Source organism: Geotrypetes seraphini, chromosome 17, assembly GCF_902459505.1.
Source record: "Geotrypetes seraphini chromosome 17, aGeoSer1.1, whole genome shotgun sequence".
Lineage (NCBI taxonomy): Eukaryota > Metazoa > Chordata > Amphibia > Gymnophiona > Dermophiidae > Geotrypetes > Geotrypetes seraphini.
In genome coordinates, this window is record NC_047100.1 from 29,297,557 (window position 1) to 29,324,836 (window position 27,280).

Consider the following 27,280-nt stretch of genomic DNA (forward strand, 5'->3'; position numbering starts at 1 on the left):
CTGAACGCAGTATTCCAGATCTGGACGCACCATAGCTCGATACAATGGCATGATGACTTCCCGTGTTCTGGTTGTTATGCCCTTCTTTATGATGCCAAGCATCCTGTTGGCTTTTTTCGAGGCTGCTGCGCACTGTGCAGATGGCTTCAGTGATGCATCCACCAGCACACCCAAGTCTCTCTCAAGTCTGCTGTCTCCCAACAATACCCCCCCCAATTTGTAGTTGAACAACGGGTTCTTTTTCCCTATATGCATGACCTTGCATTTGTCCACGTTAAAGCGCATTTGCCATTTGTTTGCCCATGACTTTTTTTCTTCTTTTCTTCACCCCTTCTTGTGTCCGAGGGTTTCCTTCTGTTCTGACAGTTTATCTTACAACCATGAAAGAACTATTACATGCTGACAAAACTGATTTCTATTCTTGAATACCCGGACATCTCTAAATGGTTACAAAATCCTCTGATGTGTTGGTAGAAAGTGAGCACTAGAATCTGCACAGATGCTTCTCATTAGGAAAAATTGGAAAAAACCAGCACTATTATTACCAGCAGTTGCAATGATGTAAATGAAGATGGCGATTTGATCAAGGTGGTCTTGCCTAGCCTACAAAGAACTCTCCAGATTCCTAGTTTTAATGTTTCTTAAACTCACCAAGCAAAGAGGATGTGGAAGATCTGCAGCAATAGTTGGTAGCAAGAGGACATAAAATGATACTCCTTGAAATCTATACCATGTGCATCCATTGCCCCTTTGTTTTCTGCCAACAGTACCTTTCAGATAAAGAAAACCAGTGTCAGATTAAGTATTTACTTTTAGAAAAACTGATATACAACTTAATTCAGAGTGCAGATTAGCAATATTGCTAACAGTGATGGCTTTCTGTATTACAGCTGAGAAGAGAACAAAACAAAAGTGGTGAGGTTGATGGCTGACATCAAAGGGAAGAATGTGCTTAAGAGGCTAATGAGTTTGACAGTCCTGATCTAAGAGCTTCATGGCTGAAGGCTTCCTTGATGTATCTAAACAGTCCAAAGAAGTTAATTTCCCTTTATCATCCTTGCTGTTAAAGGAGTTGATACTTGGATGAAGCAAGGTGACTTTATGTGACAGGGATTAGGAGAGTAATTCATAGTAATTTGTAATTATCTTTAACATCCAGAATGGTACTGAAGATTGGAAGGTAGCCAAAGGGTTCCAGAGGTGTTCTGGGAAAGCACAGTTACTTACCGTAACAGGCGTTATCCAGGGACATATTCTCAAATATGGGTGATGTCATCTACAGACAGCTGCAAAAGTGCATCGGCACTTGAAGAACTTTAGAAAGTTTACGACTGACCACACCACGCATGCGCGAGTGCCTTCCCACCCGATGTAGGTGCGTGGCTCCTGTAAGCCAGCTAAGAAGCCAACCAGGGGAGGAGGGTGGATTGTGAGAATAGCTGCCTGATGTCCCTGGATAAAGCAATGCTACTTACCGTAACAGTTGTTATCCAGGGACAGCAGGCAGCTATTCTCACTAGTGGGTGATGTCATCCGACAGAGCCCCGATACGGACATCTTGCAAGCATGTCTTGCTTGAAGAAACTCAGAAGTTTGAGATGCCCGCACCGCGCATGCGCCAGTGCCTTCCCGCCCGATGGTCCGGGCGTGTCTCCTCAGTTCAGGTAGCTAGCAGAGAAGCCAACCCAGGGGAGGTGGGTGGGACGTGAGAATAGCTGCCTGCTGTCCCTGGATAACACCTGTTACGGTAAGTAACATTGCTTTATCCCAGGACAAGCAGGCAGGTATTCTCACTAGTGGGTGACCTCCAAGCTAACCTCAATGGGATGGAGGGAGAGTTGGCAACTTAGGAGAACAAATTTTGTAACACAGTTTGGCCAAACTGCCCATCCCGTCTGGAGAAAGTATCCAGACAATAATGAGAGGTGAACGTATGAACCGAGGACCAAGTGGCAGCCTTACAAATCTCCTCAATCGGTGTCGATCTGAGGAAGGCTACAGAGGCTGCCATTGCTCTGACCCTATGTGCTGTGACCTTACAGGGAAGGGGTAATCCAGCCTGGGTATAGCAGAAAGAGATACAAGCCGCCATCCAGTTGGAGATGGTGCGCTTCGATACAGGTCGTCCCAACTTGTTTGGATCAAATGAGATGAAAAGTTGAGGAGCAGTTCTGTGTGGTTTGGTGCGATCCAAGTAGAAAGCCAAAGCACGTTTACAGTCCAGAGTGTGAAGAGCTGATTCTCCAGGATGAGAATGAAGCTTTGGAAAGAACAATGGAAGCACAATGGATTGGTTGAGGTGAAATTCAGAGACCACTTTAGGCAGGAATTTCGGGTGAGTGCGGAGGACCACCTTGTCATGATGGAATACTGTGAAAGGTGGGTCCGCCACCAATGCCTGAAGCTCACTGACCCTGCGAGCAGATGTGAGGGCCACCAGAAAAACCACTTTCCAAGTGAGAAACTTTAGTGGAGCCTTGCTCAGAGGCTCAAAAGGAGGTTTCATAAGCTGAGAAAGGACAACATTTAGATCCCAAACCACTGGAGGCGGTTTGAGAGGAGGATTGACATGAAAAAGTCCTTTCATAAATCTGGAAACCACAGGATGAGAAGAGAGAGGTTTCCCTTGTAGAGGCTGATGGAAAGCCGCAATAGCACTCAGGTGGACACGTATAGATGTCGACTTGAGACCAGACTGAGACAGATGTAAAAGATAGTCCAAAACAGAGGATAGAGAGGCTCGCTGAGGCTCCTTAGAATTGGAAATACACCATGAAGAAAATCTAGTCCATTTTTGGGAGTAGCATTGACGAGTAGCAGGCTTCCTGGAAGCCTCCAAGACATCCCTCACCGCCTGGGAAAACTGGTGCGGAGTTACGTTGAGAGGAACCAAGCTGTCAGGTGGAGAGACTGCAGGTTGGGATGAAGCAGAGACCCCTGATGCTGAGTAAGCAGTGAAGGAAACACCGGAAGTAGGTACGGTTCCCTGCTGCTGAGTTGAAGTAGAAGGGAGAACCAAGGTTGCCTGGGCCACCGAGGAGCTATCAGAATCATGGTGGCATGTTCGGACTTCAGTTTGACTAGAGTCTTTTGAATGAGAGGGAATGGCGGAAACGCATACAGAAAGCGATTCCCCCAATCCAGCAGAAAAGCATCTGCCTCGAGGCGATGAGGAGCGTAGATCCTGGAGCAAAACTGAGGCAGCTTGAAATTGTGGGGAGCCGCAAAGAGGTCTATCTGAGGCGTTCCCCACTGAGCAAAGATCTGATGAAGGGGCTTGGAGTGGAGTGTCCATTCGTGAGGCTGGAGAAGACGACTCAGTTTGTCCGCCAAGACATTGTCCCTCCCCTGAATGTAGACAGCTTTGAGGAAGGTGTTGTGGTGAACCGCCCAATCCCAGACTTTGAGAGCTTCCTGGCAGAGGGAGGCCGAGCCCGTGCCCCCTTGCTTGTTGACATAATACATGGCAACCTGATTGTCGGTGCGAATGAGGACCACCATGTCGTGAAGCAGATGTTGAAAAGCTTGAAGAGCATTGAAGATGGCTCTGAGCTCCAGAAGATTGATTTGACGGAGTCGGTCCGCACAGGTCCAGAATCCCTGAGTGCGAAGCCAATCCAGATGCGCTCCCCAGGCATAGGTCGAGGAATCGGTTGTGAGAACCTTCTGGTGGGGAGGAGAATGAAACAGCAAACCTCTGGATAGATTCGAAGAGGTCATCCACCAGAGCAGAGACTGCCGAAGAGCAGGAGTGACTGTGATGTGTCGAGTCAACGGATCCGACACCTGAGTCCACTGAGATGCCAGGGTCCACTGAGGAATTCTGAGGTGGAGTCTGGCAAACGGCGTCACATGAACTGTAGAGGCCATGTGGCCCAGGAGGACCATCATGTGTCTCGCTGAGATGGACTGGCGAGAAGACACAGACTGGCAGAGATGAAGAAGAGCATCCATGCGCTGAGAAGGAAGGAATGCTCTGAGACGTACGGTATCCAGGACAGCCCCGATGAAGGGAAGAGACTGGGTCGGCTGTAGATGAGACTTGGGAAAGTTGATCTCGAATCCCAAACTCTGCAGGAACAGAATCGTTGACAGGGTCGCTGAGAGGACCCCCGAGGCCGAGGGAGCCTTGATCAGCCAGTCGTCGAGGTAGGGGAATACCTGAAGACCTTGGTTCCGGAGGGCCGCAGCCACCACTACCAGACATTTGGTGAAGACTCTGGGGGACGAAGACAGGCCGAATGGAGGCACTCGATACTGCAGATGGAGATGTCCCACCCGAAATCTGAGGAACTTGCGAGAGGCCGGATGAATGGGAATATGAGTGTAGGCCTCCTTGAGATCCAGAGAGCATAACCAGTCGTTCTGCTTGAGGAGGGGGTAGAGAGAAGCAAGTGTCAGCATGCGAAACCTCTCTTTGACTAGGAATTTGTTGAGGACCCTGAGGTCCAAAATGGGTCGCAGGTCGCCCGTCTTCTTCGGAACAAGGAAGTACCGGGAGTAAAACCCCTGGTTCAGTTGGTCCGTCGGAACCGGCTCCACGGCACAAAGCCGGAGCAAAGCCTGAGCTTCCTGAAGAAGAAGGGCGGTCTGAGTCAAGTTGGAAGGATACTCTCTTGGAGGGTGGTCCGGAGGGACCCGATGGAAATGAAGAGAGTATCCTTCTTTGATGATATGAAGGACCCAGAGGTCGGTTGTTATGGCCTCCCAGCGATGATAAAAATGATGGAGGCACCCTCCGATGGGAAAAACAGGGGGAGGCAGAACGAGGTTGGTTATGCCCTCGACGAGACAGTCAAAAAGGCTGAGTGGTCTTAGGAACAGCAGGCGACTGAGACTTAGGCTGACCCTTCTGGGGAGGCTGACGTTTCGCCGGTTGCCTCGCAGGTGGTGTTTGCCTCGGCTGATAACGCCTCTGATAAATCAACGGCGGACGAGAAGGTCGAGACTGCTGAGGCTTAGGCTTCGGCCGAAGGATAGATTGTAAGGACTTTTCGTGGTCAGACAACTTCTTCGTGACAGTCTCGATGGATTCGTCAAAAAGATCCGCCCCAGCACACGGGACGTTCGCCAGGCGGTCCTGAAGATTCGGGTCTATATCAATGGTCCGCAACCTGGCCAACCGGCGCATCGCCACCGAGCAAGCCGCCGCTCGGGCTGAGTGCTCGAACGCATCATAGGCAGATTGCATTAACTGAAGCCGAAGTTGGGACAGCGAAGCAACCACTTCCTCAAACTCAAACCTAGCCTGGGACTCGATGTATGGTGTGAACTTCCGAAGCACAGGTAGAAAAAATTCCAAGTAGGCTGCAAAGTGGAAATTGTAATTCAGGACTCGAGACGCCATCATCGAATTCTGATAGATGCGTCGACCAAACTTATCCATAGTTCTGCCCTTGCGGCCCAGAGGCACTGAAGCGTAGATCTGGCCAGGATGAGACCGCTTGAGCGAGGATTCGACCAGGAGGGACTGGTGAGAAAGCTGAGGACCCTCGAAGCCTTTATGATGCACCGTGCGGTACCGCGCATCCAATTTACCAGGGACCGCAGGGATAGAATAAGGAGACTCGAAGCATCGCATGAAGGTCTGGTCGAGGAGCTTGTGCAGGGGAAGCCGCAAGGACTCTGCCGGAGGACGAGGCAAGTGCATGGTATCGAGGTACTCCTTGGAATATCGAGACCCAGCATCGAGAGTAATGTCCATGTCATCTGCCATCTGCCTGAGGAATGATGAAAAGGACAGTTGGTCCGCCGTCGCCGGTCTGCGAGACGGACTAGAAGAAGAAGAGGCTTCAGGCTCCAGAGAGGCCTGCGATCAACAGGACGAGTAGAAAACCTCGGGGTCCTCGAACTTCGGGCCCGGAGGAGGAGACCCAGTCGAAGCAGCATACCCCAACCGAGGCAATTTTTTCTGAGGCGAGACGGTCGAGTGCCGAGAGGAATGCTTCGAAGAATGTCTGGATCGATGCCTGGAAGGGGATCGAGCCCGTCTGTGAGAAACTGGGTCAGACGCCTCCAAGGAGCAGATCGGACTCGATGCCGTCGATCGCAGAGGCGGAAGAGTCGGTGCCTCCCCTGACGCCGCCCAGGCTTGATAGGGGGTTCGGAAGAACTCATCCTGCTTCCTGCTATGCCCAGGACTGGGTGGCCCCGAAGGTGGACGCCACACTGAGTCATGGGTCAGAGTAATCGGTTCCAAGGGAGGCAGGTCACTAAACGAGGCTTTCCTCGAGGGGATGGGCTCCAAGGGAGGCATATCACTAAGGGAGGCCTTCCTCGAGGGAATCAGTTCCAAAGGAGGCACAGCACTAACGGAGAACCTCCTCGAGGACCCGGACACCGCTCGCCGCTTCTCCTCGCCGAGCAACGAGGTCGTGCGGCGAGGAGGGGGCGGTCCGCCCCTCGAAGCCGAATCTGGGAGGTCACCCTGGATGGTGGCAATCAGTCGAGGCCCCATGGTCTGCATGAGCTCCACGAACTGAGCCTCCAGAAGGGACCGCAACGAAGCCGATATGGAGGGATCCGCACCAAAAGGGGGCCCTTCCGCACGGTCTCCGCGCTCCTTCGGTGCTGCGTGCTTCTGCTTGCCAGTCTTCGGCACCTTGAGCACCACCGGTGGAACTGAAGGGGTCGATACCTGCTCCGAGGAGACGGAGGAAGGCACCGGGGCCGAAACCGGTGTGAACGATGCCGGTTTCAGGAGGCCCGAAGCAGCCGGGGAGGCAGAGGGCTTCGCTGAAGGAGTCGAAGCACCCGTCGATGTCGAAGCTGCAGGGTCCGATGAAGCTTCCATCTTGAACATGGACTCCCACAATAGACAGTGGCGCTTAAATGCTCTCGCCGTCAGAGTGGAGCAAGGCCGGCACGATTTCGGGAAGTGATCCGGTCCCAGACACTGTAAGTAGCGTCGATGAGGGTCCGTGAGCGAAATCGCGCGCTGGCACTTGCTACACTTTTTGAAACCGGTAATCGGCCGGGACATAGGCTGGAAAAGCTCCGCCGCAAGGTCGAAGGCGCGGGGCCCCAGCCACGCGGCCGACCCAGTATCGGACGGAAAAAAATTTTTTTTTTTTTTTTTTTTTTAAAAAGAAATCAAAGAAAGAAATAAATGCACAGGAGAGCCAAAAGAACTCAACCTGCGGCAAAATAGAAGGCAAAAAAAAGAGATTCAATGGGCGCAAATTGAAGATAGACTTCTCAGCTCCACGAAAGAAAAAGAACTGAGGAGACACGCCCGGACCATCAGGCGGGAAGGCACTGGCGCATGCGCGGTGCGGGCATCTCGAAACTTCTGAGTTTCTTCAAGCAAGACATGCTTGCAAGATGTCCGTATCGGGGCTCTGTCGGATGACATCACCCACTAGTGAGAATACCTTCCTGCTTGTCCTGGGATAACACCTTTTACGGTAAGTAGCTGTGCTTTATCCCAGGACAAGCAGGCAGCCTATTCTCACATGTGGGTGACCTTCAAGCTAATAAGAATGGGATGGGGAGAATGTTGGCCTTTAGGAAAACAAATCTGGCAATACTGCTTGGCTGAAGTGCCCATCCCATCTGGAAAAAGATTCCAGACAGTATAAGAGGTATGAACCGAGGACCAAGTAGCAGCTTTACAGATCTCATCAATAGGGGTAGAGTGAAGAAAAGCTACTGAAGCTGCCATAGCTAGAACTTTATGGGCTATGACATGACTCCCCAGTTGAAGCACAGCCTGAGTATAACAGAACGAGATACATGCATCCAACCAATTGGAAATCGTTCTCTTGGAAATAGGATGGCCCGACTTGTTAGGATCAAAGGAGACAAAAAGTTGAGGAGAAGTTCTATGCGGCTTTATCCTGTTGAGATAGTAGACCAATGCCCGTTTACATTCCAACGTGTGAAGAATAATTTCTCCTGAATGAGAATGAGGCTTAGGGAAGAATACTGGAAGAACAATTGATTGAGATGAAATACAGTGACGACCTTAGGAAGGAACTTCAGCTGAGTGCAAGATACAACTTTGTCATGGTGGATCACTATGAATGGTGGGTCCGTCACTAGTGCTTGAAGTTCACTTACTCTTCTGGCAGAAGTGAGAGAAATGAGAAAGACAACTTTCCAAGTAAGGAATTTGAGATGAGCCGTAGACATTGGTTCAAATGGAAACTTCATCAGCTTAGCAAGAACCACATTGAGATCCCAAACCACTGGAAACTTTAGAAAAATTAGCAGCTCAAGAAAAACTCTTGTACCAAGGTTAGCCAGAAAAGGAAGGAAAAGCCTTTTTTTTTAGGAATAAAGAGGTCTAGGTTAGAAAGCAGAATAGTATACCACAATTAGATATATATAGAGTACACCAGACAGATTACAATATCAAAAGAGCACTTATCAGACTTGTGGTTCAGCACATAAATGAATTACTGCAGGTAAACTTTTTACTGTTTAGAGCCCCGACTACCTCCTGCAGAGAAGGTGAATGTCAAGTTCCCCCTCCAGCCAGCAGGGCAAGCACTCACAACTAGAAGTCTGCACGGGAACGGGGATTGCGGGAATCCCCCTTAACCCACGGGACTCCCACGGGGACCCCCCTCTGGCCCATGGGACTCCCACGGGGACCCCCCTCTAGCCAACGGGACTCCCATGGGGATGGAAGGCTTAGGAAGCAGGGTTCGTCCATATAATATAATAAACACGTCAGCCTTAGTAAAAGAGGGGGTTTATAAGTTAATTACCTGAACAGAAAACAAAAAAAGGGTTCCACCAAAGAGATTCCACAAGGAAATAGCAGCGCAAACACAAAAGAAACTGTGGAATTGATGATCCTGTCAGAAGTAATTGCTGTTTTTTATGGGGACGGGCGGGGATGGAGGTAATTCCTTGCGGGGATGGGTGGGGACGGAGAGGATCCTGACTGGGATGGGTGGGGATGGGGAGGAGACGGGCAGGGATGGGTGGGATTTCTGTCCCCGTGCAACTCTCTACTCACAACACAATCAAATTCTGCTGGAATCTCATTTTCCCTCTTCAGCCAGAAATCTCCAATAAAAGTATATGTAGCAAGTACCAGTCAGAAATCCACAATAAATGTATATATATACCAAGTTCCTGCCTAATTAAACCAGAGATCTGTGAGCTGTGTTAGCAATGAAACCTATCTTCAATGTAATTTTCTATTAAAGCAACTGAAATTGGTCCCCGAGCTCCTCTCGCAGCAAAGCATCGAGCTTCTGCCTCAAAGTAAGCAGCAGTACATGTGACTTTGTTGCCGGTACCGCAGATACTGTGACACGTTCCGGCGAGGATGACTCCGAGGATGAAGCACCCCTCGACAATGGAACCAGTCGCTGCAGGGACCTACGCTTGGTCGGCATGAACTGACTCGATGCCTTTGTGACCTGCAGCCCTGAATGGGAAGGGGATAGCTTCTTAGCCAGCTTACCCGAGGGCGCGATGTGCTGCGACACCAGTGTCGATGTCTTCAATGTCAGTAACTTCGACAAAGATGGTGTCGTCGGCGCATCTCCCTCCATGCCGACACTGAAAAGTTTCTCGTTGAAGGATGTGATTCTTTATAGTACACTTCTGAAGAGAAGAGCAGCGTTTACAAGATTGTACACGGTGTTTGGGACCCAAACACTGCAGGCACCAGCTATGAGGGTCCGTTAAAGATATAGTGCGAGAACACCAACTGTACTTTTTAAATCCCGTCAGCAAGCATAACATCGATAGGAACACCGCCTCAACCAAATTAAACTTGATGGCTCAGGCGAGAATGAAGGCCCCAAGGAGAAACGGCGAAAAAAGAAAAAGTATAAATTTTTTGGGGTAAATATGAAAAAGAAATAATACGAAAAAAGAGCGTGAGAGTGGGAAGGCAAGCAATTGTTTAACGAAGACCGTTGAAGACGTGACTTCAGTGCTCTGTGGAAAAAACGGAATTGAGGAGCTGCGCACATACGTCGGGCAGGAAGGTACTCATGCTTGCGTGGCGTGGGCTATCCCGAACTTTCTAAATTTGCTAAAGTGTTTACCGTAGCTCCGAGGATTACGTGACCTATTTTTGAGAATATGCTGCATGCTTGTCCTGGGATGTCTTCCTTTTTGGATCCCATTGGACTAAACACAGGCAGATGAACTCCTGATTAACATGGAAAGACAAAATGACCTTCGGCAAGAAGGAAGGGGCCGTGCGTCTCGATACTCCAACCTAAGAAAACCTGAGCAACGGTTCTCTACAGAGCCGATGAGGAAGTTAGCAGCTGAAAAATGTCTCAGCAGTAAAAAAAAAAAATGCTAGCCACTGGAATGCTGCTTCTGATGGCTCTTGAAAATTAGTGTTTTGGACTGAGCAATTGAAAAGTCATTGTGGAAGAGTAAGAAGTTATCTCACGCTAATGCTACCATTCCACCTCCATACAGGAGGGGCTTCCAACCCAAGACTGAGCGGACTACATGTTCAAAACTGCACTGGGCTTTACAGCTCAATGCTGAGCTACCTTAACAAGGTAACCCTGCTGATTTGAGGGGCGGGGTTTAGCAGGGAGGTGTTTGGAACAAAGATTGATTGGGGGAGGTCCCCACGAGAGAGCAAAAGTCTCTATGGAAGGAAGGAGTCCCAGGGAGAGAGAGTTTCCCCTTTCCTAGCTGTAGGCTGCGGGAGCCTTGGAAAGTTTGGGACGTGTGCAAAATCCTCCACTGAAGCAGGGAAAGCCAAGCTCATAAGGAAAATAAATGTGGAAGTGACTTAAGACTATGAAAACTAAGGAGAAATTAGGTTCTTACCTGCTAATTTACTTTCTTTTAGCTTCTCCAGACCAGTAGAGGTTAACTTTACGAATGGGTATATATCTAATCATGACCAGCAGGTGGAGACTGAAAACAAAACTTTGGGACAGTATATACTATCCTCCCTTCTCTATTTCCCTCAGTCTGCCGAATAGCCAAGCAGAACCAAGAACTGGAAAACAGGAAGAAAACAATACTCCGAACAGGAGTAACAAATAACATACCCAAATGCTGTTGGAAAATGCAGAGGAGAAATACCCGAAGGAAAATGTCCCCACAGCTCGCCAGCTAAGCCAGCCGAGCCACAGCCGCTGTTCTTTAATTCTCCCCGGCCCTAGAAAAATACTAGAACCCGCAGCAAAAAACAAAAACTGCCCGCGAAAACAGCCCCAACAACAACAACAACAACAGACAGGGTGGGGACCTCTACTGGTCTGGAGAAGCTAAAAGAAAGTAAATTAGCAGGTAAGAACCTAATTTCTCCTTCTTTAGCACTCTCCAGACCAGTAGAGGTTAACTTTACGAATGGGACGTACCAAAGCAGTCCCTCTCACGGGCGGGACCCCCGAAGGGCCGATACCAGAACACGCTCACCGAACACCGCGTCCCGACGCGCCTGAACATCTACCCGATAATGTCTAACAAAAGAATACAAGGAGGACCAAACCGCAGCCTTACAAATATCCACCGGAGGCACGAGCGACGACTCAGCCCAAGAAGCCGCCTGACCCCGAGTGGAATGAGCCTTGAGAAACTCCGGAACAGGCTGCTGTTTCAGAAGATAAGCGGAAGCAATCGTCTCCTTGATCCAGCGCGCAATAGTAGCCTTAGAAGCGCCAGCTCCCCGACGAGGACCAGCCAGGAGGACAAAGAGATGATCGGACTTCCGGAATTCCTGGGTCCGCTGCACATCAGAGCGAAGGACCCGACCGACATCCAACTTGCGCAGCTGCCGTTGCTCAGAAGAGCCCTCCCGACCACCCAAGACCGGGAGAACCACCGATTGATTGACATGAAAAGGAGAAACAACCTTCGGCAGAAAGGAAGGAACAGGCCGCAAGACGACCCGCTCCCTAGACAACTCCAAGAAGGGAGCCCTACAAGAGAAAGCCTGCAGCTCAGAAATACTCCTAGCAGAAGTAATGGCCACCAAAAAGACCGCCTTCAAAGTAAGGTCCTTCAAAGAACAGTCGTCCAAGGGCTCGAAAGGCGGGCGCACCAAAACAGAGAGAACCAGATTAAGATCCCAAGAGGGAACCGAGGGCCGTAGGGGAGGCCTAAGCAACTTGGCCGCCCGCAGAAACCGAATCACATCAGGAAGAGCCGATAAACGCTGACCTGACACCAACCCTCGAAAGGTCGACAGGGCCGCAAGATGAACCCGGAGAGAAGACCAAGCCAGGCCTCTATCCAGGCCATCCTGCAAGAACTCTAGAATGTTAGGCAGAGAAGCGCGAAAAGAGGTCACTTCCCGCGCCCGACACCATTCCTCAAAGAGACGCCAAACCCGCACATAAGCCCGAGAGGTAGAAAGCCTCCGGGACCCCAACAGTGTAGCGATCACCTTGTCTGAATATCCCTTCTTGCTAAGGCGACCCCTTTCAAGAGCCACGCCGTAAGACAGAAGAGAGACGGGTCGAACAAGGGAATGGGACCCTGCATCAGAAGGTCGTCCGAGAGAGGCAGAGGAAGAGGAACCGCCACCAGGTGTCTCACCAGATCCGCATACCACGGACGTCGAGGCCAATCCGGAGCCACCAGCACCACCAAACCCGGATGGTGAACAATGCGAAGAAGCACTCTGCCCACCAGCGGCTAAGGAGGGAACACATACAACAGCCCCTCCGTTGGCCACGGCTGGACCAGAGCATCCAGACCCTCGGCCAGCCCTTCCCTGCGACGACTGAAGAAGCGGGGCACTTTGGCGTTGCCACTCGTGGCCATCAGGTCCATCAGGGGCTGCCCCCAATCTTGCACTATCAACCGAAACGCTCCGGCGCCGAGAAACCACTCTCCTGGATCCAGGAAGTGACGACTGAGGAAGTCTGCCTGAACATTTTCTACCCCGGCTATATGAGAAGCCGAGAGGTCCAGAAGATGGGACTCCGCCCAAACCATGAGCCGAGCCGCCTCCTGCGCCACAGGAGTGCTCTTGGTGCCCCCCTGACGATTGACATAAGCCACCGCCGTGGCATTGTCCGACAGGACTCTGACCGACTTGCCCAGCAAAAGGGAGTGGAAAGCTAACAGCGCCAGCCTGACCGCTCTGGTCTCCAACTCGTTGATCGACCAGGAGGCCTCCTCCGCGGACCAGGTGCCCCGAGCTGAGTGGCCCATAAACTGAGCCCCCCAACCGAGGAGACTCGCATCCGTAAGGAGCACCGTCCACTGCGGGAGATCCAGACCCACCCCCTGAACCAGGTGAGGGGTCCGGAGCCACCAGCGCAGACTGCAGCGCGCCAAGCCTCGCAGGGGAACCGGAACATCCAAATCTTGCCTCCGGGGAGACCACCTCCGGAGCAGAGCATACTGAAGAGGACGCATGTGGGCCCGCGCCCACCTCACCACGTCCAGGGACGCCGCCATTGACCCCAGGACTTGGAGGAAATCTCGCGCCCGAGGACCCCGGGACGCCAAAAGCAGGCGAATCTGAGATTGCAATTTGCTCACCCGGGCCTCTGGAAGGAAGACCTTCCCCAAGGAGATGTCGAACATAACCCCAAGGCACTCCAGACGCTGAGCCGGGACCAACCGACTCTTGGAAAGGTTGACCACCCAGCCCAGCGACCGGAGAAACTCCACCACCCGAGCCGTAACCCGGGAGCTCTCCTGCAACGACTTTGCCCGAATCAACCAGTCGTCCAGGTAGGGGAGAACCAGGATGCCCACCGACCGCAAGGCTGCCGCGACGACCACCATTACCGTGGTGAACGTCCGAGGAGCCGTGGCCAGACCAAAGGGAAGCGCACAGAACTGAAAGTGCCGCCCCAAGATCGCAAAGCGAAGGAAGTGCTGATGAGAGGCCCGAATTGGAACCTGCAAGTAGGCCTCCGTCAGATCGAGAGACATCCAGGATGGGCCGAAAGGTCCCCTCCTTTATGGCCACCACAAAGTAAATGGAGTACCTGCCGGTGCCCCACTCCGTAGGGGACACCGGCACCACTGCCTCGAGATCTAGCAAACGCTGAAGGGTCTGACGAAAAGCCTGCGTCTTCCATGGAGTCTGACATGGAGAAGCGAGGAAAAGGTCCGGCAGAGAGCAGGTAAACTCCAGAGCGTAACCGTCCCGCACCACCTCAAGGACCCACTGATCGGACGCGATCTCGGCCCATTTGGGGAAAAATTTGCGCAGCCGGGCCCCCACCGGAACCAAAGGGGGCGCCGGCAAGGAGTCATTGCGCAGGACGGGAAGCGGGGGAACCGGCGGAGGGATTCCCTGCCCCCCGACGGGCCCCCCGAAAGGGCTGCATGCGCTGGAAGAACCGACCCCGGGAAAAACCCTGAGCCGGGAAAGAAGCAGCCCCACGCCCCGGGCGATACTTGCGAAATTCCCGCAAACGCCCCCGGGCAGCCCCACACCTAGACGCAGGGCGGGCACGGTCCTCAGGCAGACGGGGCACCTTCGAGTCCGTCAGAGTCTGAATCAACTCATCTAATTCCTCTCCAAACAAAAAGACCCCCTAAAGGGAACTTTAGTAAACTTAGCTTTGGACGCAGAATCCGCCGCCCAAGCGCGCAGCCACAAAATACGCCGCGCGGCCATGCCATAGACTTAGCCGAAATCCGCACCAAGTCATAAAGAGCATCTGAGAGGAACGAGGCAGCCATCGCAATCTTCGCTACCTCCTGATCCACTAGAGACCAGTCATCAGACTCCCGATCCAGGACACGCTCAGCCCACCGAAACACGGCGCGAGCGACTAGCTCCCCACAAACAGCCGCCTGGACCCCAAAGGCAGAGACATCAAAATCATACTTAAGAAGAGTCTCTAACGCACGCGCCTCCGAGACCCTAAGAGCAGAACCGTCCATAACAGGCACGGTATGCCGCTTAGGAAGTGCCGAGACCACCGCGTTCCCCATTGGCGAAATTAAGGTAGCCCTACCTCCCTCCGGGACGGGATACCCAAGAGCCAAGGCGCACACCAAACGAAACTGCGCCCATAGGCCACTGCGCCAACACAAAATCCCGCAAATCCTGACGCACAGGAAAAGAGCGGGAACCAGGACAGACCCCCTGAAGCAGAGGGGCCCCCATACGCGGGGTCTCCGGCGGCGCCACTGCAAAAATGCAGCACCAAGGAGACCTGCTACACAGGTCTAAAAGCTCATCCCTCTGAATAAAAAAGCGCACCACGGACGCATCTGCTCTGGAAGACGGGAAACCCGCCGCCCCGCTGCCAACAGGCGTCCCCTCTAGAGGATCCTGGAAGCCCGCCAAAGCAGCCAGGTCCTCAACCAGGCCAACACGCTCCTCCGCCCACCAATTCGCAATCCAAGCCCCCCCGCGGGCGCTTGGATGAGGGAGGAGGAAGAGGGACGCCAAACGAAAAGAGGGAGGCAAAGCCATAGGGGGCGCGGAGGGAAACCCCCCCCGAAACCCCCCAGGCGCACGTGGGACCCCCAAAAGTCCGCACAAAGAAAGAAAATAAATTGGGGGCAAAAAACCCCTGGGGGTCCCCAGGGACTCCCTGCCCCAGCAGGGGTCCATGCTGAAACCTGCCCCTGTGTTCGCCATACAGGGGGAAGGTCACCTGAGGTTGCAGACAAAATGGAGGGGCCAGACAAAGAAAATGGCGAAGTTCCCGCCAAAAATGCTCCCTCCATGGCCTGTAGCGGCTGAGAAGACTGAACAGTCCCAGCCGCTAAGACAGGCAAGTCGGCATCAGCTGTCAAAAAATCAGCTGAGAGGGAATCCTTCGGGGAATCCCTCCGTGGGCGGTTGTGGAAGACCGAGCTTCCCCACTGCTCCAAGCCGACTCGCGAGGCACCATCGGCGGGGAGCTCTGGGCGCCTGCAGCCGCTGCCGACGGAGCTCCACCACCTCACCGACCCAAACCGCCGAGTTCAGGCCGGCCGCGAGTGCCTCGCGGCTGGACTAAAATTGTGGCCTACTCCCCCGGAGAAGGGCACAATTGCTCCAGACGCGACCTAGCTATAAAAAAGTGCTGGTTACATGAAAAAAAACAGTAAAATACAGTTTTCTTAAAGGGAAACAACCCTTCAGACCAGCACTACCTCAGGATTTTTTTTTTTTTTTTTTTTTTTTACAGAACAGACTCCACAGGCTCTCGAAGCAATATGCCTTGCTTGACTTAGGGGGCAAGGCTTACTGCTGAGGCTCCTCTAAAAAAATGTGGGGAGGTGGAGGAAGTGGGGGGAGGGACCCCGCTCGTGACCCGCCGGGTTTGACACCCCCGAGGTCGGACGGACCCCCAAACAGGGCCCGACCAAGCTCCGTCCGGCCAAAAACAGGGACAATAAACCCCTAAACAAATTCCAACAGCCCTACCAAGAGAGATGGGTACGGATCACTCAACACCTGCTGGAGACTGAAAGAAGACTGAGGGAAATAGAGAAGGGAGGATAGTATATACTGTCCCAAAGTTTTGTTTTCAGTCTCCACCTGCTGGTCATGATTAGATATATACCCATTCGTAAAGTTAACCTCTACTGGTCTGGAGAGTGCTAAAGAAGCAGTTGTTTGTACCTTTCCTGAGTCTGTGGTTAAGGGGATGGAGGAGTTGCCGTACAGTGAGAGATTAGAGAAAATGAGCCTCTTCTCCCTCGAATAGAGGAGATTGAGAGGGGACATGATCGAAACATTCAAGGTACTGAAGGGAATAGACTTAGTAGATAAAGACAGGTTGTTCACCCTCTCCAAGGTAGAGAGAATGAGAGGGCACTCTCTAAAGTTAAAAGGGGATCGATTCCATACAAATGTAAGGAAGTTCTTCTTCACTCAGGGAGTGGTAGAAAACTGAAACGCTCTTCCGGGGGCTATTATAAGGGAAAACACCCTCCAGGGATTCAAGACAAAGTTAGACAAGTTCCTGCTAAACTGGAATGTACGCAGGTAAGACTAGTCTCAGTTAGGGCACTGCTCTTTGACTAGGGGCCGCCCTGGGAGCAGATTGCTGGGCACGAAGGACCACTGGTCTGACCCAGCAGCGGCAATTCTTTTTTTTTTTTTTATTTATAAATTTAATCATTTATTACAACAAATAAAATTAGGAATACACACTAATATAAGCAAGATAATTATTACATCAAAGAAAATAAATTCAATTCCAAGTCCACATTATTGGAACTGTGACTTCAACCGACAAATCACATAATTACAAGATAATATAAATTTAAATTATAATCTGGCAATCAGGCACACAGCAGCGGCAATTCTTATGTCTCTAGAAAAATAAAAGCTTTCTTGTGGTTGCACCTTTCACAGTGGTTGTTTGTGCTGGTTTGAGTTCATGTGCGCAGTGCTGCAGGTGAGTCTGGATTGGACTTTGCCAGTACTTTAATGCTGGTACTACTAGTAGATGTACTATCTGGTGTTCATAGGATAATAGTATTAGAACGTTTGACCTATATTCTCCAATCACTAAATAATCCCCCATGATTCCATCATATGGTACAATATAATAAATGCAATTCAAGTATACTAGAAAGATCTGGCAGGATAAAAGAAGGTGCAAGTCCTCTGACCTGGAAATAATTGTGCATGTTCTCCATGTGATTGCACAATGGGTTCAGCAGCTGTATGGTGCTATAGGCAACTTCCTGAGATGATTTCTGGTGTAGCTGGGAGAATCCAAGGGTCCTGTCACCTTTAGCCTATGGTTAAAATTAGTCAGCTTGTCAGTAAATGTTTTACAGGAGCTCTATGGAAAAATATCAATACTGCCTTGTAGTTACAGAAGCATTGTTATTGGTATAAGTTCCCAGTTTAGGCTGGGAGGCACATATACAGACACATAGTCTCACATCCTTTTCAAAGTCTCCTAGGTTTATCAGTTTTCACATACAGTAAATTAGTGTGATGAAAAAGCTAAATTTAAAACCAAAAAGTTATATATTTGAGGTTACTGACAACAGTGCTGATCTCTATTAATAAAACTGCTTAATTTGTGCATTCACAGTTGCTTTTGCAAGTGTGGAGCAAAAATGAACATTCCATTCAACTGATAAAACCTCAAATGCCTGAACATCACTGAAAGTAAGGAAATCACATTTTCTATCTGGATTCCCAACAGAATAGCTAAAGGCCTGGTTTTGCCTAGTTTGCTCTTCTCTGTTCTGTGTATTTAAGGAAGCACCTAATCCAGATACCTTCAGGAAAATGACTTTCTTTGCTGTCGAAACCAGCATGTGTTCCAGCTTCTGGGACAGATCATCAAGAAGGAATACAAGCTCCACTGGTCCCAAGTGAACAACTTCTGTAGACTACAAGACAAGGAAAAGCCAATAAGCTTTTGATATATGCCAAATATACAGAATAGAACACGTAATGTGAGTGCTAATTTGCCCCTGGCACAGATGCTCTCTGGGCACAAAGCAGGGATTATTTCCATTAGAAGAACATGTTGTCCATGAGCAGAGAATGACTCGGGGACCATCCTGTATCATTCTTTAGTGTTTATCTCAACCTCAGTCGTTCTACACCAGCATTTTTCAATGCAAGGCTTGAGGGTCAGAAGTTGGGCCATTCTTCCCTTGCTCCTTAAAGAATGACTCAGGGAAGAGGTACAAATTCTGCCCCACATCATTTTCTATCCATGAGAATGATTCTCTGAAACTTTTCAGTACAAGTGGCATGAACTCCTATTTTGCTTATCAGTAGCTTGTGCATTAAATTCGTACTTTGGAAATTACTTAATTTCAAAATCCAATAGACCTAAAGTGGAGAGATCTGATTTCAGTTGAGCAGGATATTCACCCCACCAAAGTCAAAAAGATTCTTCCTGGGAGCAAGAGTTGGGTTGCACTTTACAAACGTTTTTTATTCTGACAGATAAAAGTAAATTGAATAAGGATTTTCCTTCTTATTTATTGTTTCTTACTATTTTATTATGTATGTTTTTATGTAACCTGCTCAGAACTATGGATGTGATGGGGATTTAAATTTTTTAAATAAATAAATATTCAATGTCTCCCTTGGAGCTCATGGGACAGACCTGAGAGATTTATTGGTCACAGACAAATGTACAAAGCATAACTTGTGAATTCTTCATGTAAACCTTTTTTTTCCTTCTCTTCCTATATTTTAAGTTCTTGTAAACCGTGCCGAGCTCCACATCCGTGGAGTTGATGCGGTATATAAACTTAAGGTTTAGTTTAGTTTAGTAACAAGTGTATACTGGCTCACACTACTTCGATTTGTCAGTTCATATAATTATTTCGGAAAAGTATATTGGCATTCCTGATTCAGTGATTAGGCTTTCGTATTACTTTAACCTTAGAGTTACTAACTAACTACATAAATAAATACATACTAAGACAGGCCATACGTTGATAGTACCGAAAACTATTCTAGTGTGTGATTCAAACATAGGTTTCCAAGATTATAAGTTATTTATATACTGCCTATCAATGGAGGTTGTCTAAGCAGTTTTTACATTCAGGTACTCTATATGTCTTGGTGGGCTCACCAAGGTATCTAAAGTACCTGGGGCAATGGAAGATTAAGTCACAAGGAGCAGCATTGGGCAACCAAACTCCGCTCCCAAGAAGAAACACGCCTCCAACCCCCCGCTCATGTCCTCCAATTGCACATTTCTTATCAATCTACTAGAACCAATCTACTAGAACCAACCCCACAGATAAGATCTATCGAAGGGCTCCTGAACTTTAGGAAAAACATACCTCTTCTCATAATCACTTTCTTACTACTGTAGATAATCTCATTTTAATGTAAACATGACAAATCATAACTCGCTGACTATATATTATGTAACCATTACAAATTGTAAACCCTTTCACTTTATATTGCACAAGCCAATTAAAAAAAATTTTTTTTTCCTTAATGCCTTGGGTTTCTTGACCTGTGCCTTGGGTTATTTGGAGCGCTGATTCAGAAAATTGCATTGGATAGACCACATCAGCTCTAGTTTCTTAGATATAGTTGGGATAGTAGAGCCAAACATGAACACAAGGCAAAAAACAGATTGACCTCCAAGGGAATATATGGTGGTTGGAGGACAAAATGTAATCAATTAACCTTTGGTAGAATGAGATAGAATCATACTGCCACCAATTCATAAAGACAGTTCGTGCATTGAATACATAGCACATATGTTACCAGGACTTACCGTGGAAAAACTGAGGCAGGAATTTTCGATGGTTCACAGATCAGACAACTTATAAAAAGACCCACATTAAGAACATAAGAGTAGCCTTACTGGGTCATACCAATGGTCCATCAAGCCCAGTAGCCCGTTCTCTTGGTGGCCAATTCAGATCACTAGTACCTGGCCAGAACAAAAGAGTAGTAATATTCCATGCTACCGATATAGGGCAAGCAGTGGCTTCCCCCCTGTCTTTCTCAATAACAGACTATGAACTTTTCCTCCAGGAACTATCCATCTTACAATGCGTTCCAGAGCTTAACTATTCTCTGAGTGAAAAAAAAATTTCCTCCTATTGGTTTTAAAAGTATTTCCCTGTAACTTCATAGAGTGTCCCCTAGGCTTTGTAATTTTTGATGAATCAATCCATTTGTATCCGTTCTACTCCACTCAGGATTTTGTAGACTTCAATCCTATCTCCCCTCAGCCGTCTCTTTTCCAAGCTGAAGAGCCCTAACCTTTTTAGTCTTTCCTCATACAAGAGGAGTTCCATCCCCTTTATCATCTTGGTCGCTCTTCTTTGAACCTTTTCTAGTGCCACTATATCTTTCTTCCAAGTTTATTAAAAAATTTGATGCAACGTGTGTTAAAGCAGCTCCTGATTGGTGAGGCCCGACTTTAGTATAGGAAGAGGTGGTCAGAGCATACAGCGAGTGATTTCCTTCACTCGCCGGCACTCCGGCTGCCCTCTCCTCCTTCTCCTGTCTCCCCTGCCATAAAAACCATATTCGCAGTTTTTTGAAATTTGCAGAGGTTCCTGGAACATAACCCCCGTGAATTTCAGGGGAATACTGTACTTTGAATTTAGCTCACTAGAAATCTCTGCTGTGCTCAAATGATCCCAATGAATCTTTGGCAGTAATTTAAAAAAAAGACCACCACCATAAATCAGTAGAGTATAGTCCTGAATACTTCACAGATGTATCAATCTCGAGTGATCAGTGAGCTTACTGGATAATATCACTCTTGTGATCTGGAGTCCTGAAGAATTATGGAAGTTAAAACAGTTATCTATAGCTTATTCACGGACCATTTGCTCTAGAGCAGTAGTCTAGTGGAGAACAAGCTGGAAGTGGAAAATCTAATACTAGTCCGGCTGGCTCAATTGTTTGGTGACTTTTGATTTTCACATTGCGATTGAACGTTAAAGATAGATTTTTGTTCCAGAGCTGCTGCTTTAATATTCTGAGATTTTTCTATGTGATGAAAGAAGATTTATCTCCTTTTTCCCCCTTTTTCTCTGTCTATGTATGGCTGTGAGTGATTTTTTTTTATTTTTCACTTTGTGAGAGAGAGGTAAAGATAGATTTTTGATCCAGAACTGCTGCTTACATGTTCTGAGATATATGATAATACTGCGATTGGACTCTCAATTGAAATATTAACTTCTATGATAGCAGATATTCATATCTATACTGTTACCTCTCTGTTATTAAAATTATTGAGAATTTGTATATAAACAGATGCCTATGAGTAAGCTGCATTTGGAAGCTATATCTTTGAGAATGTATTGCTTACGGCAGGTAACATCGAATATGTAAGTATCTGTATAGAGGTGCTTCTGGTAATAGTTGTTAACAACAGAATTATCTAGCTTTGTCGTACCTTTGGGGAATTATTGAATCATTTCCAATTATTGAATCATTGCCAATTTTGCTGCTATACCTTATGTAGCCAGCAGTTTACTCCTGTCGTTCTTTATAATTTTACTCACCTTGGTATGCATTTCAGTGTCCAGCACAGACCTGGTGAGCAGGCCACAGTGCAGGACAGTGAATACCTCCAGCGTTAGTTCACGCAAGTGAGCACGGTAGCTGTGCAGGCTGATGATAGACTTCCCACTCTCTTCATTCCTAGAGTTGTCCTGCCATAAACAAGAGCAGAAAAGTGTAACATAGTTTCCATTTAACTGGCACAAGTCCCACCAAAACTACTCAGGTTTCAACACTGCATCTAACAACCCCAAAACGAGTCAAGGAGGCCTCATTTTAGTTGACATTTTTGGGGAGAAAACCAGTGTGTGCTACAGCTAAGCAGTTACAGAATCAGGTGGAATAGAACAATATCCTAGAGGCAATGCTTGCAAATCTCCCTCATACACGATCATTGTGGATATTATAAAAATGTAACTGGCTGAGGGTTCCTCCTAGGCTAGCTTTGGGAACTGCTGACCTAATGGATTTCTTCTTATCAACAATTAAGATCTAATTAACAGATGTTCCAGTCAAGAAATGTAGGGCTAGATAGATGGTCTTCCCCCCAAAAAAAGGGGGGAGGGAATAGGCCTAAAGAGGTCCAAACAACAATTTTATTAAATAGGTTAAAAGAGCTTTCAATGTCTACCACAACGCTACAACTCAACACAGGACCACGTTTCGGGTCATAATCTTATGGTAAATGCATAGTCATATAAATATTAAGCGAGAGAACACAACCTTTGATATTACAGTCACAAAACTTTGTGCCTGTTGTATTTCCAACACTGATGTTACAGCCCAAAGACCCTCCAGAACGAAGAGGAGGATCCCATTTTTCCATTTTCATCCAGGCAGGATCATATATGCACTCTGCATTTCAAGTGTCTATGACTAAACATTGCTTGATGTTAATGTTGTTCAAATGGACATCTGAATACAATTCACACTCTTTGCACCATTCAAGAGAACTGTATCGGTGATTCTGACTTACTAACATTATGGGGGTGGCTGAGTTGGTTCTATTAAAACGTATGTGCCCACTGAAGCTGACGCTAGAGAGTTGCACGGGGACAGAAATCAAACCGTCTCCACTGGAATCAAACCCAACCTCACCCATTCCTGCTAAGATTAGAGGTCTGCACGGGAACGGGGATCGCGGGGATCCCGTGGGTCCCGCGGGGATCCCGCGGGTTCCCCCCCTGGCTCACGGGACTCCCACGGGGACGCCCCCTGGCCCACGGGACTCCCACGGGGATGCCCCCCTGACCCACGGGACTCCCACGGGGACGCCCCCTTGCCCACGGGACTCCCACGGGGATGAAAACAGCCTACCTAAATTCTGGCGATGCAAGCATGCAGCTTACAAGTCTGGCGTCGCGTCGGGAAATAGCCATGTTGAGCAGTGAGCTCAGCACGTACACAGATGAAAGCCTTGCTTGCTGATTGGTCCGGCGGCCCCGCCCCACCGTGCCGCCGGACCAATCAGCAAGCAAGGCTTTCATCTGTGTACGTGCTGAGCTCACTGCTCAGCATGGCTATTTCCCGACGCGGGCATTAGGCTGTTTTTTGTCATTTCGGGTGGGGGATGGCAGCGGCAGCAGCAGCCTGAAAAAGAAATCATCCTGGCCGGGTTCGGTGTCATGCTCCGGAGCTTCTACAGCCTTCCTATCTCCCTCTCCCTTCTACCTGCGGCTCTCTTCGGCAACTCAGCAGCAACGATCGACACAAGCTTCTGGCGTCGGGGCCTACCCTCTGCGAGTCCCGCTTGTTTCAACTTCCTTTTTCCACAAAGGTGGGACTCGTAGAGGGAAGGCCTCGATGTCGGCAGCTTGTCTTGATCACCGCTGCTGACGAGTTGCTTAAGAGAGCCGCGGAGCAGGGGGTATTGCCAGGTGCAGGTAGAAGGGAGAGGGCCAGATGCAGGACTCGTGGGTGAGGGAGGAGAAGAGAGAGGGGAGAGAAACAAAAGGAAATATTTCATACTGGGCTGGGCCGGAGTGGAGAGAGGGTGGAAAGATTCTGGCTACAGGGTGCAGTAACAAAGGAAAAGGGGAGAAAGCTGAAAATGGAGATAGTGACACAAAGAAGAGAAAGGGTAAGCAGGACCTTCTGAATAAGGATAGAGATACAGAGGGAACATGAAGAGGAGGTGAAATAGAGACATAGAAGTAATGCTGAAAAAGTGTGTGGGGGGGGGGGAGATAAAGACATTGAAAGGGCAAATGGTGAATATGGGGTAAAGACAAGGACAGAGACAAATGAAGATTCTGAAAAAGTGGTGAGATAGGGATATAGGTGAGATGGACACAAAGAAGGGTGATGCTGGAAAATAGGTGGAATGGTAATTCTGACAGACACAGAAGGGAAATGCTGGATCAAGGAGAGATGGGGCTCAGGCTGGATGGAATGAGGAGAAATGCCTTGTTGGCCCGGAACTTCCTCTCCTACGTCAGAATTGACGTCAGGGAGCGGAATGCTGGTCAGCGCGACGCTTCTGCAGGGAAAGCTTGGGACAGCGGTGGCTTGGGGACTATTCCCCGATGGCGGTGGCAGCAAACCGAGTGGCTTGGGGGAGGGCACGGAGAAAGAAAGAAAGGGGGCAGACAGAGAGACAGAAAGAAGGGGGAACAGGGAGACAGAAAGAAAAAGTTGGGGGAGAGAATGAGGTCTGGAGGAGAGGAAACATACAGGAGGCTGAAAGAAAGGAAGAAAGATTGGATGCACAGTCAGAAGAAGAAAGTGCAACCAGAGACTCATGAAATCACCAAACAGCAAAGATAGGAAAAATGATTTTATTTTCAATTTAGTGATCAAAATGTGTCTGTTTTGAGAATTTATATCTGCTGTTTATATTTTGCACTATGGCTCCCTTTTACTAAACCGCAATATTGTTTTTTAGCGCAGGGAGCCTATGAGCATTGAGAGCAGCGCGAGGCATTCAGCGTAACTCCCTGTGCTAAAACCTACTATTGTGGTTTAGTAAAAAGGGAGGGGGTGTATTTGTCTATTTTTGTATTTTGTTACCGAGGTGACATTGCATAGAGTCATCTGCCTTGGGAAATGTATATGGCAGATATCTTTGTTTTGTGTTCAAAAGAAAAGGAAATGCATTTCTGGTTTTATTTCTACAGTGTTGAAGTACTTGTTGGCCCTTGCTGTGACTGGTGGGGATCCCCAAGCACCGCCAGCAGAAGACCTCCTCTAGAGATGGTCAGAACTCCCCTCCACCAAGCGCAGCAGTCGCTGGCAGCATCCATGAGCCACTGAGGTGCCAGCATCTGTGACTCAGGGACGCTACTGCTGCCTGCCAAGCTTGGCAAAAGGGACCCCAGGCCAACTGCAAAGGAAGTCCTCAGCTGACAGTTTGTGGGTTCTCATCAGCTGAGTATTTATATTTTATATTTACATTAGAGGTTCTGGTAGAAACCCATTTACAAAGTATGTATTCTTCCCAATTAATATTTCCAAATTAATAGTCTCTTTGCTTATTTGTAAATGGGTCTCTACCAGAGCCTTTAATTCAGTAGCATAATTAAATAAAATAACTATTTCTGAAGTTTATAGGGAAGGATGGTGACGGAGGGGATTCCTCGCGGGGACGGGTGGGGACGGAGGGGATTCCTCGCGGGGACGGGTGGGGACGGAGGGGATTCCTCGCGGGGACGGGTGGGGACGGAGGGATTCCTCACGGGGACGGGTGGGGACGGAGGGATTCCTCACGGGGACGGGTGGGGATGGGTGGGATTTTGGCGGGGACGGGTGGGGATGGGTGGGATTTCTGTCCCCGCGCAACTCTCTAATACACAGGCCTCCTTCTCAAATGGAAGAAGTAGATAGAGATTTAATAGTAGACATTCAGAATATATCTAAATAAGGGGAAATTTTAATAATAGGTGATTTTAACATGTCGGATGTTGATTGAGATATCCCTATTGCGGGGTCTTCTAGAAGTAGGGAGATCCTGAACTCTCTACAAGGAGAACTATTCAAGCAGTTGGTAATAAAACCCAAGCGGGATGGAGTCATACTGAACTTAGTACTTACAAACGGGTAAAATATTTCTGATGTTACAGTGGGTGATCATCTGGCATCCAGTGATCACTGCATGGTGCGATTTAATAGAGGGGGCTCATTCAAAAGTAAAGGTTTGGATGAGGGATTATGTCAAGGAATTGAGGTCTAGATGGGAACATCTGGAAGGAGTAGAAATGCGGTGGACAAAACTGAAAGGAGCAATTGTAAGGGCGACAGTCCTTTTTGTGAGGGAAGTAAGCAAAAGTAAGAGGAAAAGAAGGTCGCTTTGGTTCTCAAAGAAGTAGCTGAGAAGATAAGGAATAAGAGGTTAGCTTTCATAAACTACAAATGATCGCAGAAAGAGGAAGACAGGCAAAAATATCTGGAAAATTTAAGAGTAGTCAGGAAAGCAAAAATACAAATAGAAGAAAAAATAGCTGATATGGTAAAACGGGGAGACAAAACATTTTTTAGATATATCAGAGACATAGTGGGCTAGAGACAAAATGGACGCTTTATGGACATAAACCCAAAGATGCAGCACAGGGACCCGAGGGGAAATTAAAGCTAAAGAGTAAGACAAAGAGGAAGCAGCCGGAACCAGAGAGCTATCAAAGAACAAAGAAGCAGGCAGAGGACAGGATAGACAGACCACAAGAGGCAGCACAGGAGACAAACAGAAGCAACAAATCAAGAGTAGATCCAAAAGAAAAGGTAACAAACTGGGACTTAAAATGCCTATATACAAATGCTAGGAGTCTAAGGACTAAAATGGGGGAGCTAGAAGTTATAGCCGGAAATAAGGACCTAGACATAATTGGAATCACAGAGACATGGTGGTCGGAGGACAACAAATGGGATGTGGCCCTACCAGGGTACAAACTCTACAGGAGGGACAGGGCACACAAGAAGGGGGGAGGAATAGCACTGTATATAAAGGACTCTATTCCTTCATCCAGAACAGAAACAACAATAAGGGCAGACAGTCTGGAGTCATTATGGGTTAAGCTGACAGGAGGGGAAGGAGCTGACATCAAATTGGGAGTGTACTATCGACCACCAGGACAGCCAGACGCAATCGACCTTGATCTGGAGGCCGAACTGAGACAGATGAGCAAAAGTGGAAGAGTGGTGGTTATGGGGGATTTCAACTATCCAGGAATAGACTGGGACATTGGGCACTCAAATTGCACGAAAGAAACTATATTCCTAGAGGCGATAAGGGACTGTTTCATGGAGCAGCTGGTCACGGAACCAACGCGAGGGGAGGCCACCCTAGACCTAATCCTCAACGGGCTAGAAGGACCCGCAAAGGAAGTGGTGGTACTAGCACCGTTAGGAAACAGCGATCACAACATGATCCAGTACAAATTAAACATGGGAACATCAAAGGTGAAAAGAACCACAACGACTGCACTCAACTTCAGAAAAGGAAACTACAAGGTCATGAGGAAA

General features: G+C 48.6%; 1 protein-coding gene across 4 annotated transcripts in view; it reads right to left on the reverse strand.

Moving 5' to 3' along the window:
* The window catches only part of FANCD2 (FA complementation group D2), a 319,297-nt gene that overhangs the window by 84,636 nt on the left and 207,381 nt on the right, over positions 1 to 27,280 (reverse strand). For all 4 annotated transcript variants that reach the window (XR_004537318.1, XM_033925761.1, XM_033925762.1 and 1 more), the window contains exons 28-31: positions 21,829 to 21,978; positions 18,100 to 18,213; positions 17,476 to 17,604; positions 652 to 770 (exon numbers count right to left, since the gene is read on the reverse strand). Coding sequence is in view for 3 of the 4 variants with exons in the window: in XM_033925761.1 (XP_033781652.1) it covers positions 652 to 770; positions 17,476 to 17,604; positions 18,100 to 18,213; positions 21,829 to 21,978 (512 nt within the window). In the remaining variant the exon portion in view is untranslated. The remainder of the gene's footprint in view (positions 1 to 651; positions 771 to 17,475; positions 17,605 to 18,099; positions 18,214 to 21,828; positions 21,979 to 27,280) is intronic.